We start from the raw sequence: 13,679 nt of genomic DNA, 5'->3' as shown, positions 1-13,679 counted from the left end.
TAAGAGCTTTGTTGCCATGGAGATGGAACGGTATCCAATAACAGACATGGTCCATTTCGAAAGGGAATGTGGTTACCCTGGAAACAGCCACAGGAGTGAGCCGAAGCCTCCGAAAGGAAGAAGAAAAACATTCAACGAGATAGAGACGGCGTGATGGCTTTCATTACAATCACTCTAAATGGCTCAGCAAAGAAGCGTGTTGAAGGGGAGGGAGACTGAATTATTGCTGGATTTGATCCAGAAATGTGTCTGTAATTTTAAAAAAAGTAACAAAAACAGAAATCTAGGCTCAACACATGGGACCCTCAGCAGCCAATGTAACGATTACGCTACACATACCTCTAGGCGGATCATCCATCATTGCTGCGATCGTAACCAAACATTCAGAATGGAAAATAGCAAAAATAAACTTTTTTTCTTTTCCAGCCCATTGAAACCCCTGGAGCAACAAGCCAACACAAATAATGTTGTTGGTCAATTAAAGCTGAAGCTGTGTACTGTGATGAAACAAGCCAACTGTACAAACATCTACTGTAGAGCCAGTGCTGATAATTATTCACCAAAGAGCTACCCAGTTACAAAAGTGTACAACACGACTGTCACGGTCGGTGTGAATTATTGACAGCTACGATAGCTAATTCCTTGGGTAAACACCATAATGATATATGGTTAACGCATCTGCAAGAGATGTTAATGCGTGTCACAGCAGAGCAAAGAGTACGCACAAAGGACTGATGTACTTTAATCAGAGAACGGTTACAAGTATTCACACAGGTGCAGGGCACGTCATGTCGACACAAGCAAAACCCTAATGTGTGCTTTGTATTTGAATAAGAAAGGCTCGCTGCTTTATTGCTTCATTCCGTTGGAGGGTCGTTGCTCTTGAACTGACAGACTTGAGCCTGACGCACAGAAACGTTAGCAGATCAGATGATGTAATACACCACTGAGTTTAGAATCCCAATGATTGAATTAGGACTTCTCAGAGTAACTTTGAGCGAGGAAGGGACAGAAACCTTAGTGAGGACGTGCGGCTGACCTCGTTCTTTTAAGGAGGTGCGATTGGTCAGAAACGTGCTCTTCGTGATAATGGGCTGAGAATGGACATTGAACTCGATGGGCCTAATCCCAACATTTAGTCTCCATTCAGACATGGTGTAATTATGAATACTATTTCATGAACTGCACATCTCTGTTGAATAAATGGTAAGCCATAGGCCTACTTTAATAGTAGCACGCAAAAAGTTTGAAAGCCCCGGGCTACCTAGTCTGTAGGTAACTAACAGGAAACACTGGAATAGGCGTGGAAATGAGAACCGTGGGCCTTTTCCTTTCCCATCAAGCAGCAAGACAAGTTGCAGCCTATCAGGACGTGTTGGAGTGAATTTGCTGACATTGCACATCCTGCGATGTGACTATTGCGCTTCAACGTCGATGCTGAAAACGATACCGTATATCATGCAGCGCTAGTGGCCATCCAATCATGATTATCTTATTACAGGCATGCAACAGCTACACATTGATTGCTGTCAGGGAGAGAATTTCGACAAACATTTAATAAAAATGCTTCTTAAATAACTGCCTTTAACCACCTCGACCTTTTAGTGCGTCGTGTCCCTTGAGCTGCCTTTGGTGAAAAGGATCAATATGAAGTCTAACTTCCGTTTTTAGTGGTGACGTACATACACGGTCACATTTATTAATCTATGCAGCAGCTTGAATATAAATTGAATTGAACACAATAGCTGCTAGTGCTGTCACCCTCTACAAAGTGCTTCCTCTGTGTGGGACGCATTCATTATTTCCACAGAATACAAAAAGGTAATCTTTCTACATCAACAGGGTCTCCCGAGGTTTTTTCGCTTGTCATTTGCCTCCCAAAGGGTGCATTAATCTCAACAATAATCCAATCCAGATTACTGTTATCACATTTCCCACTAAATCCTCTTATGATGCCAACCCTGGGAGTTGAGCTCGGGGGACTTTCATCTCCACTTGATGTAACCATGTGAAGCCCACTGCACTGCTCACTGGCTGTCCTTTCAGGGTCACCTGGGATGAACTGCACCCCCGTTTACTTTCTTCTTCAGCCATACAGCTTGAAAAGGCAATCAATATCCTGAGTCTGTCAAGCATAGATCATCCGTCTGCCAACATTAACAGCATCTGGGCCTGCTATTCTCTCCGGTACTTGCTCGAGAAGAAATATAGTTTACGGGGAGATATCACTCAACGGTGATACGGTACCGAACACGTGAATGTGTTTAAAATGTGCTTAACGTCTCTAAAGTCTCATTACTCATCTGGGTTAAATGGAAACACGGCTTTGTTAGCTTTGCCTTTTGTTACGTTTTGATTGCTTCCAACGGCAGGCAGGGGCAAGACGTGAACCTCCTTTTAGCCGCAGGCAAGACATGCTTTTGCAAATAGTTACAGTTCTGCCCAGACTGCTTCATGGCATCTTAATAACCCTTCCAACACGTACCATGCACCCAGTGACTCCTGGCACAGGGCGTGGATGTGCTAGCACGGGAAAGCCATGTGACAAACAGAGGGTGCTGGGTCGATTCAAGGCTTGGAGCTAGTCTGGGAGAGGAACTAAAAAAGTAAACAGCTGGGCATGACTCCTGGTTTCAATGAGATCAGCCTCTTGATTCTACAACAAAACAGACCGCGGCAATAAAGTCTTGCGAGGAATTAAAGTCACATTCACAGCTGATATTTATGCATGATTAAACAGTCAAGTACGGCATGCCCATCTAGCATTTCATACTCTTATGCTGTGCCTGTGTGTGAAAATGTTTATTTCTTTTCCTCGATTAAGTGCAAGTCTGTGAATGGCACACTACTCTAAACTTTTATTTGACAGCTTGGCGCGTGAGGAATGCTTCTTTTGACTTAGACCAAGTCTACCGTGGGTGTGACTGTTACGTGGACAAAGATTCTTTCACAACAGTTTGATTTATGCCACTCCAAAAGCTGACTTACTCTTTCGCCCCAGCATGCACTACTCTTCAGCACTGTGCAGACCCGACATTGTACGACAAAGAAAGAAGTCACCATTTCACTGATTTCATTGCGTTCAATTGGAAGCTATTGTATTCTCTGAGTGAAGATGCAGATTGCGAGTGCAGATTGCGAGTCGGCAGGTGCCAAATGGGTGTGACCAGAAAGCAAGAAGCTTTCAACACCCCATCATCAAAGAGGCTTCACCTGTAAAACAACTACACAGTCATCCAAACACCCAACACACGGTTTACATGTCAGGTGGATTACTCATCATGAATGTAAGTTTGCGAGTAGGACCCAGTCGGTCTTCTTCATAAACTAAAACCTCGTGATGGCATTCATGACAGGATCACTGCAGCAAACCACCTGCCAAAGTCTGCAGTTCTTTTCTGATTCTAACCAAGATATCTACCGAGCAATCTCTCCAACGGCCAAAAAGCAGGTTAGGCAACTATCCATGAATCAGGCTGGTTTGACGCAATTCTGGCCAAAATGTCTGTCGGACTGGTTCCTCAGCACCTTGTTGTACTCTGTGCACAGAAAGAATGTCCTCCTGAACTGAGCCTGTCAAGCAGCACCCATTCCCAGGCTGCTTTACTGAAGGAGATAAATCAGACCTGACTAAACAAGCGGGAGTCAAAAGCCTGACATATGCATATATCAAGTAGATGCGCTGCCCTGATCTCCTGCAGACAGACTTTAGTTTCAGATTTAATCGAAGAATGTGAGCCTTTCTACATGGCAAGCTAATTAACTGTTCGTGCAACCTCATCACTGTCAAATACAAAACAATTTGCAGCTCAGTTTGGCAAAAAAATAACACTGTAAGAAAAGTAAAGATTCCTTTTGCTATGTGTGGAAAAAAGTCAACAGGCCAGTTATTTATTTAAACGCACACAGGGCACAGTTGGTCCCAAATGGATGGAAATCAGATTAGATTTGAATGTCAGCAAAAATAAGCAACACCTAAAGCTTAGCTTGTACTCGCCCTCATGAAGACGGCGAGAGGCGCGCGCCAGAAAATGACGTATTCACTTGACTGTCACAAATAGTTAACTGATAAAATATCTATTCTAGATTATAGAAACCGGTGATCTTACACATTTCCATTTGAGCTTTTATTTTGATGGCCAAATCAAATTGATGGCCAAATCAAATCCTCGCCATTGTGGCGCTTAGTTTATGGCTTTTGCCAGTTACACTTACTGTCTATGGACATATCTATGAGTTACACTTGTTGTGTTTTTCAATCCACACAGTAGATTTAGTTTGTCGGAGAATAATGAAGTGCACAGTACATGGAGGACAAACGTCTCCATGCGGAGGCTCGTGCTACGACGCCAAGCACGAGTATAAACAAAGCTTAACACTTTGGACTATCAATGAACCCACTAATCAACAGGCTGCTGCAGCTGAGACGGTCGAGCAAGTTGTCCACTAACCCCAATGTTCAATCCTCAGCTCCTCTTGTCAAAGTGCCCTTGGGCAAGACATTCAACCACAGTTGCTCCGAGCTCGCTTTCCCTGCCGTCGCCGTGTGAATGGGTGGACTAGAGTGAATGAAGGCCCAAAATAATGCAGTCTTTTCATTTCAGCACTTGGAAAAAGGTCCTACAATAATCAAACACACATGTAGCCACTATTCACTGCTTAGTGTCACTGTCCCAGTGACTGCATTACATCGTATGGTCCACCTCAAATTCGACTGATTTCCAATGTTAGGCCTTCTCGCTGTCCTCTCGTTCTTAAGACCAATGTCACTTCAAACATCTGCTCGAGTGAACTTTTTTTTACGAGGTGTAAAAGGGAGAGACGGCAACACGTGCAACAACAGCACACGTGGATATCTGGGGGGAGCCAGCATCAGAATAATAAACAGACCAGAGTCTGCCGGTCACAAACAGAGGTTACCGTGTAAGGCTGAGCACCCCTCAGGTAGGGCTGGGCGATAAATCGATTTAATCGATTAATTCGAATGTGTGCTTTAAGGCGATGTGTTTTATTGAAAATCGAGAAAATCGCCCCCACTCCTCCCCCCCGTTGGGTTCCCGTAGTTGAGTGCGCGCGCATTGTTTACAAACGAAAACAATGGCGGCCAGCAGTGAAGCTCTCGTTCTTAAGAGAGGGAAGAATGTGTCTTCGGTGGTCTGGAAATGGTTCGGGTTCATGTCATCTGACACCGAACAAACAGCACCACGATGTAAGGTCTGTCTAAAAGCTATTGCTACAAAATCAAGCAGCACAACAAATTTAATGCAGCACCTCAAACAGAGGCATGCCGCCGAGTGGGAGAAGCGTTGCGCCCTGAGCAGGGAGCAGGACCGCGGGAGCACAAGCGATGCCGTCTTCCTGGCAAAAAATATTTAGAAAAAACATGCACTACTGTTTAATACTGTTGGTTATGTTGTGAATGCACTTGATTTTGTTTACATGCACTTATTTACTGTGCAAAATATGTTATGTTGATGTTAGATCAGATGTTGCACTTTTGAAAATGTGAATGTTAAAGGGTCACATACATTTTATTTCATGCTGTGTTTGTATCAGTGTATTCAGTTAGAAAAGCTTAGTGTAAAAAGTTACATTTGCACAGTTGTTTACAATGGAAGGCTACTATTTAATGCCATTTAATGTTATGTTTAATTTAATTTTATATTTAAATGATTCAGGGAAACAAAAGAGTGACCAAATACTTTTTGTATACTACAGGCACCTTTCTACAATGTTCAGGTTTTGTTTGCACTTTATTTTTATCAACCTACGAGGGAAAATCATCACAAAATAAAATAAAAAAATGTTTTCAACAGCTTCTGTCATCTGCAAAAATTTGTGGGGGAAAAAATCGATTTAAATCGTGAATCGGATTTTTTGTAAAAAAATCGGAGATTTTTTTTTTAGGCCATATCGCCCAGCCCTACCCTCAGGCAGACAAAGACAACAAGCTCAAGGGAACACGGAGATGTACAAAGATCTCCTCTGGACTCCACAAACCAAAAGATCATCTTTAAACAAATATGGACCAGATTGGATCATACCACAGTCAAATGTAAAATTCCATATTAAGATACAGAGGCAATTAAACAGACAGAAGGAGCCCTGACAACACACAATGAGGAGCAGTTCTCCAATATGCTGACAACTGGAGAGTGGGGTTAGAAAAACACATCTAAATCGAAACGCATTACACTTAATGACAACAGAAGCCAATGTGCAGGTCTGCTGACTATTGCCTTGTCCGATAAATGTCTCCTTTCAGCTGATGGGAGTAGAGTGGGAGGGGGGGGGGGGGGGGGGGAAGAAAGTCAGGAGGACCTGGTCAGCCCGGGGGCATAGACGGACCAACAGGGAGGACAGTACTAAGCTGAAAAGTGGCTTCGTGGTGTTCCTGAAAGCGTCCCCTGTACTCACAACAAACAGAGGACAGTACACTGGGCCCAGCTCCATCGACAGGCCACGGTGGAGGAAATGAAGCTATCTGAAGGGGGGAGCGGTATCGGCAGGAAGCATCTGGCATCCTCCGTGTGGGTGCTGGGGATCGTCCTGGTTCAAATGGACACTGCGGTACGTCTCCCCTCCCATTTCAATATTTGTATCAACCGCTCCACAGTAAAGAGGGCTGGAAGCTCTAGCCTGAGATGCCCTCTCTCTGGCAGTCTGCCCTTTGGTCATGGGTTGTGTCTGTATCTCTGCTGAGGGGACAATGCATTAAAAGATGAAGTGGTCCAGAGGTCACTGCTGATAGATGTGTAGCGCTGTGTCTGTGAAGGACATCACACACACACGGGGCATACAAAACAGAATAGTGACGATGGTTTGGGATGAAACATATACAAGAAAGTTCCCAATGTGACATCTTTAAATGTCTTGTTTTGTCAGAATAACAGTCCAAAAGATATTCAGTATACAAGTAAAAAGAGAGAAACTGAAGAATGTTTCTTGTTTTTCTCTAATAAGTAAAACAATACGCAGAGTATAAAAATGATTTTTCTCTCAGTGAATAGATTGACTAATCTACTAATTGTTTCAGCATTTCCTAATATATCTCTGGCAAATATAATGACATAATTGTAAGTGCTTCGTAAATGATATGTGGACAAAACATTTGAACACACAAACATCACATAAAGTGAAGTTGTTTAAATAATGTCTGCGTGTATACTCTTCACTGTCTTTTGATTTACTCCTAGATCGTTAAGCATGGGCTGTCTTTACAGTCCAGATACTGAACAGCAGCACATATTTTGTCTATTAAGCTTTCTCTGGCTCTGAAGCACTTCAGCCTGATAAAGACTTGTCCGATTGAGCAGCAAATGTCATGCTGGAGCAGGATCCTCATCTAGTGTAGATGGGCTTTCTGAGATGATAGATGACGGAGCGATCACCGGGGCCTCATGGGGAGAGAGGAAATGCACTCTCACTGTCTTGGTACACACTCCGGGGCTCAGGTCGGTGTCTGTATCGTGCACCTCAGTCACAGCGGGCCAATCTACGACATCCGGGACGAGAAGACGACGAGCTGGATGAGACGGTGGAAAGGGTTCTGTCTGTTGAGTACAGGTCGTTCTACCATTGGGAGAAAGAAAGAGGGCTCCTTTGGGAGACAGTGAGGCTGTGATTAAGGGAGAGCAAGTGGCACACACAGAGAGACGACCGCTGTGTAGTCTACTCCATAAGTCACGGGTGACTGATTGGAGGATAAGAAACAAAAAGTGTAAAGTAACCCGCTGCTAAATGATCATGTCACTATAAAAAGGTCAAATTACCGCACAACATAATATGCATTAAAGCCCATTACCGGACATCTGGATCTGCTTCAGAGCAGCAACTGGTCAAGATCTTGCTCAAAGACACATTGGTGAAGTTAAGGTTTGAAGCTGATCCTTGTACCCGGGGTGCTCCCTACAAGCAAGGCCAGCATGCCAAAGCAACGACGGTAAATATAAAACAATATATAAGGCTGTCTAAGAGGCAAGAATAAACCATAAACAAACTTCAACAGGAAACCCACACCACAGAGTAGTTTCCATCAGCAACAGCCCCCCGGCAAACCACACTGCTTTTATTTATATATTATTCGATTATATCGGACTTGTTAATACAGAGAAATGTCTGCCTAATCGCCCAACCAGTTTGTTCTGACATCTCCCCGAACCCCGAGGAGATCATAGGAAATACACCCACTCCAGAGTGATGCCAGTGACATAACTGACCTACAGCTAAACTTTTTTCTCTGACAGCTGAGCCCATGAAATGAAATCCCTAAATCCACAGTCGTCGTGCACACGTACAAAGCAGATGGAAGAGCAAAGAGACATTTCCACCATACTTACTCAAAGGTGAAGAAAAGTCCACATGTGACTAGAATAAGGACCAGGGTGAGGTAGAAAACCCCCGTCTGCTTGGCCATCATAATCCTCCCATTGCAGCAAAATCTATTCCGACCAGGGAAGGACTCCCACTTCCTCCTCTTTGGGGTCCTGTGCTTGTACGGGGTCTCCATCGGTGTGGAGCTGCGAGTGCTTATCTGGCTGTACTCGCACTCTCGCATGGACTCAGATACCCCGAGATGCATCAATTGCGGATTCAAATCCCCACAGCTGAGTTAATCCCGGGGCAGATGTGCCTCTGTGGAGAGAACAAACCAGATCAGTTTACAGGCCCCGGATCACTACTCTGCAGACAGATACCTGGGTGGGAAAAAAAAGTTTATGAAAAGTACAAGACACACTTCCTGATATTAATAACATCTAGCTAACACACACGCTACATGAGGATGTCGCTTTTTAAAGGCGAACCTAGTCTCCAGTTAATTCATCAAAGCTACAAGTAAGCTCAGTCATTACTACACGTTTAGCTACTCTAAGGTTAGCTAACTCGGCAGGTAACTTCACTGGCAGCTCGCACATACCAACTTTACGTTAATATCGCCATTGTTAGCAATGCAACCTGGTTAGCTTTTTATAGCAACTCAATCGAAAGTGCCGCTAAGGCTAACGCGGCTAGCAAGTTGATGAGGTGAAGTTAGTGTTAGCACGTTGGCCAACTTTACAATTAAAAGATGCCTCACCCCGGTCACTCACTTCACCCACGTTAGCTTAGACTCTGGCTCTTTCTTTACTTAAACTCTCCCAGTCGAGAGGGGCTAAAATGCAGGTTTCAATGGGCTCCACATCACACCACAGACACGGCTTCACATCCCGCGGTCGTGTGTTTTCTGCTCCGCCTGCTGAAGCAACAGCCGAAGAGCCGCCTTACCGAAGGCACGTAGCGCTGGTCGTCGTGCTGGGTGTTGTCACGTAGCTGATCCTTTCGCTACCCAGGTTTGTTGCGACCCGACGACAAAGCGAAGAACACCATTTTTTTTTTTTAAGTTTAAGGGTAAAAAAAAAGAAGGGAAATCCAGAGATAAGACCTCACGACGGGACTGCTCTCAGACGAGCTCCAGCATCCAGACGAACCGAGCAGGACCTCACAGCTGTTATGTCCAAGTGTGTCACAGCAACACACGGAGAATAATCACCGGTGAGCTTCACCGTTCTGCCGCGGTTTAGGTTTCGGGAAAAAAAAAAGTTGCCGCGTTCCCCGAGACGCGTGGAGGCGACAACCCCTCAGATTGTGTCCCTCTACACGGCGCTGCCACCGTCGCAAACAACAAACATAAAATGGGAGCAGAGCGGAGCCTCCCAGCCTGCTCCTCCCCCTCCAAGCGAGGCTGAACTGAGGAGGCAAAGGGAGCACGGGCTGTTAAAGGGGTTCCCAAACCGTGGTCCAGGGTCCTCCATGCGTCCGTAAGAAGGTCTCTACTAGCAGCACATTGTAGTCAAGGCACTGCAATTTAAGGGAACCTTTTGATTTTATGCTTTTGATTTTTATTGCTAATCACTATTTACATATTTGCTTGGCTAGCTGACATGTTATATTCAAGCTGACAGCTTGCTGCTAGCACAGGGGTTAAAGGGTAAGACACGTAAAGCTACGTTGTTGTCAAAGAAGTATTAAAAACACACAATTGAGAAGCATAGAACCCGGTGAAATTTTTTTCACCAGCGGCGTTTATTTTGAGTCAATTCCAATACACACTCCCAGTCGAGTAAAATACTCACTCGCACACCCATTCTGCGACAGAAAATAATCCCCAATAAATACACAATTCCCCACCTGTTTCTTAAAATGATTATTATTAATATTGTTGGCCGTTTTATGCTTTTAATAGCCGACACAAAAGAGTTGGCTGGAATTGAGGTGAGAGCGAGATGGGGAATGACAAACTGAGGACACCGCGGTCAGCGCACCAATCCTTAGGCCACCAGTCTGCCCCCCGAGTTACGCCTGTTTGAGTGACGTTTGCTAAAAACTACAGTGCCCAGCTGTCTTAGTAAATTATTGACCTGTTTTTTAGATCAAACTGAATTATATGAATGGAAATGGAGGCTGTGAACCACAGACAGGGGAAGTCAGACAGTATTTAGAGATGGACTCAAAGATTGTTCCCCCAGTGGCCAACTGTGGTACTGCAACATAATCCCTTGTAGAAAAGAATAGGATTCTCCCCATGGACTACTATTGTTACTGGGTCTGTACAACTATTGACAGGACACTTCAAACTGCTCAATTAATATCCCTTGTATTATGATTAGTCCGTTTTCTTAGTGTGGAACTGCCCCTGATCCCAGGGGGCCCCCCGGACACATGAAAGATGGGTCGTGATTACGCTTTAAGAACGAGACAGGACAGTGAAATAGTTTGTGGCTACAAGCACCTCTAGGTGTCCCCCAGAATACATAGTTCAATGCAGTGTTATTTCACACTTGGACATGAGTACAGTTGGAGGTAGAAAAGGCATGATGCTCCTTTATCTAACTGTTCTCACCTGCAAAGCAATGCTCTTCGGTAATGTTTCCTGGAACAGGAACCACAATTATCGCATAAATCAACATGATTTAGGAAGATAATTAAATGAAAAAACATTATCATTGACTGTAAATCATTCAATTGACGGGGGCCCGATTAGTAACATTAAAGCTGTTTCTACTGAAAATGGTCATGCAATGATGTCACCACATGGCTCGTATGTAGGTACAGTTCTCTGATGATGCAATTTCCTGTTCAGCCTGCATCAATTCTGATGATTGCATCATCAGCCCACAGTTCTTCTGTCATCTGTCCTCCTCTTAACACCCACACATGTGCAAGCACACACGCTCACATGCACACACACACACGCACGCACGCACGCACACACACACACACACACACACCTCCTCATCTTAGTTCTGAAGTCACCTCAGCGGTTTGGCTCATTCCCGCCCACAGACGAACAATTATCCACTTTCACTGGATAGGAGTCTGCATGTCATGTAACGTGAGAGGAGGACACAATCAAACATGTATTCCTATTGTGCTTTAATGTTTGCACTTGTTGTATGAAAGTAGGATTTGGCTTTCAGGCACATCGATCTTATCGGTTTGGATATGAAACATCAGCATACACACTACATTTCCTCATATAGAGAGTCGGCTGACGATAGAACGTTTCTAAGGATGTGGTCATGTACAGTACTGTGAGTTGTAGCTGTTGAAGCTTGTGTCATGCGTTTGAAAACTGGCAGAGATCTTGATTGGCTGCCGCTGCTGGGCATGTGAAGCCATCAAGTGGCACATGTTTCACTTAATCTGTTGGAAAGCCGTGGATGTTTTCAATGGCTGCTAATGATCTGTAAGCCCTCCAGTCTTAACCGTGGGGCTCGTCAAGCAATGTGATGACATACGGCTGAAGCTGTGTTTGTGTTGGGAAATAAGTGGACATGATAGGGCCTTTGAGTTCTAATCCAAGAACAACATGGGCCTGGATCACATCCTGCCAAGGCCTCATCCAGGCAGTGTTGTTTCTTTTAGAGAGCTGGACTGGATGAAAGCACAAAGTGACATCAAAGCCTCATCAAGAGGCCAATACTGTCCATAGCCACAGTTATTGGACTTGGCCTGATCTGGTAAACCCTGCAGACACACAGCTCACCCCCACACATAAAACAATTCCCTGGAAAAGGTCAGAGGCGTCTCTTTTGTGTTCGCCCAATGCTCACTCATCTACCTACGTTAGCGGTGAGAGGCAGCAGGGCATGGTACCCGGGCCAGTGGTAGCCAATGACTTGCCCGGCTTCCTCTCAGCCACCACATCCATTCAGAGCTCGATGACTCAGCTTCTCAGAGGCACAGGAGTGTGGGAGGTTTTCTCCTGCGGTTGGCTGCCTACGTGAAACACATCCTCCATCACCGGAAAAGTACAGCAAACCCACTTTCCATCCGATCTCTAAATGACTGGAATTGAAAGCCCTCGGAGGTATGTGGGCTACGTCTCTGTTTGCCATGTGCAGGTGCATACATGTAACAACAATGCAGCTGAAGGTGCCGAGACATATCCGAAAGCATATGAATCATTTATTTTTCCGCAGAAAGGTGCTTCAGTTAAAAATCAATCAACCACCCCTCAGGCTGCTGTAATTAGTTTTGAAGGTGTCAGTAAGATTTGAATGAGATCAAGATGAGTGATTGCGCCTCTCTGCAGCCAAGCAACCCGGCTAACAATCATTCTTTGAAACCCAACCTGTTCATTGCCTGTGTTGTCAACGGTATAGGAATGTCATTATTAAAGGAATATTAAAATAGGACTTATAATGCCCACATTTCCCCTAGCAAAGGAAAGTTGGGAGAAAGATTTCAACTTCCAACTGAAGTGGAAGTAACACTTCTGGGGTCAAAGGCAAAATATATGAGCAACAAAAGAGTACCGGTAACTGTTGCTATCAGACTCAGTATCATCCAATGTGAACGTAGCCCCTCGTGTGTTAAACTAGAAGATAATAAAACGGGTTGTCGGCAGTTTTGTCTTTATTCAGCACGAACAGGGAGTGTAGGGCAGTGTGCAGCAGAGAGATGGTCTTTTTGTTTACGTCTGCTTTTTAAAGCCTTTCCTATCTGATGTCTGTGTTTTCACTTGCAACAACTTGCATGCCTTTACTGAAAGAGAGCAAAGTGAATATGATACAGATTCATCAAAGTAAAATTGTCTTTGATTTGATATTGTGAAATCTCTAATTAGGGATTCGTAAAGACAAAATTTCTGAAATTTTGATAAAGTTGTGTCTGTTGAAGGCCACACACGAGCTGGTCGTGTATTTTACAGTTCAATTAGGAATCAAAAGAACAAAAAATAAAAATGAACACGAGAGGAAAGTCCTTGTGTTCAGGGACGCTTAAATCCAGTGTAGCAGGTCATATACTTACAATAGTTAACATGCAGATATGTGTGTTGAGAACTTCTCCTCATGACGGCAGAGGGAAAACTAAGATGAGCTATATGGTACTCATACTTATAAATACATCCCCTGGGTGTCTTTGAGGAGAGCCTGGTGCAGAGCCTGTGGTGTCCTTCATCCCTGCTGTGGTCTCAAGCGTCTGTCATGACCAGAGTTTAGATTCTGTGACAAAGTGACCACAGTCTGGGACACGGTTAGCAAGGGGGGAGGGGATGACCCTCAGGGGAGAAATACGCCCTTTAATGTCACAGAAGGAAAAGCACAGGTCTAGATAATAGAATTAATGACAGCCAAATTCCATTTAGCTGCTTCCGTCTTAGGGTCCTGGTATTGTTCATGCTAATTAATGTCACA

General features: G+C 44.4%; 1 protein-coding gene across 3 annotated transcripts in view; it reads right to left on the bottom strand.

The window, feature by feature from the left end:
- zdhhc14 (zDHHC palmitoyltransferase 14) overlaps nt 1–9,680 on the bottom strand; it is a 34,459-nt gene extending 24,779 nt beyond the window's left edge. For 2 of the 3 annotated variants that reach the window (XM_079286967.1, XM_079286969.1), the window contains exons 1-2: nt 9,265–9,680; nt 8,340–8,634 (exon numbers count right to left, since the gene is read on the bottom strand). In XM_079286967.1, coding sequence (XP_079143093.1) covers nt 8,340–8,581 — 242 coding nt within the window. In that variant the 5' untranslated portion in view covers nt 8,582–8,634; nt 9,265–9,680. Of the gene's footprint in view, nt 1–8,339; nt 8,635–9,076; nt 9,171–9,264 lie in introns of those variants that run through there. The other variant, XM_079286968.1, reaches the window with a different exon arrangement.
- Nucleotides 9,681–13,679: the final 3,999 nt, after the last annotated feature.

This window comes from Melanostigma gelatinosum (genome assembly GCF_949748355.1).
Source record: "Melanostigma gelatinosum genome assembly, chromosome: 16".
In the NCBI taxonomy this organism is placed as follows: domain Eukaryota; kingdom Metazoa; phylum Chordata; class Actinopteri; order Perciformes; family Zoarcidae; genus Melanostigma; species Melanostigma gelatinosum.
This window is presented reverse-complemented; position numbering and strand designations above follow the sequence as displayed.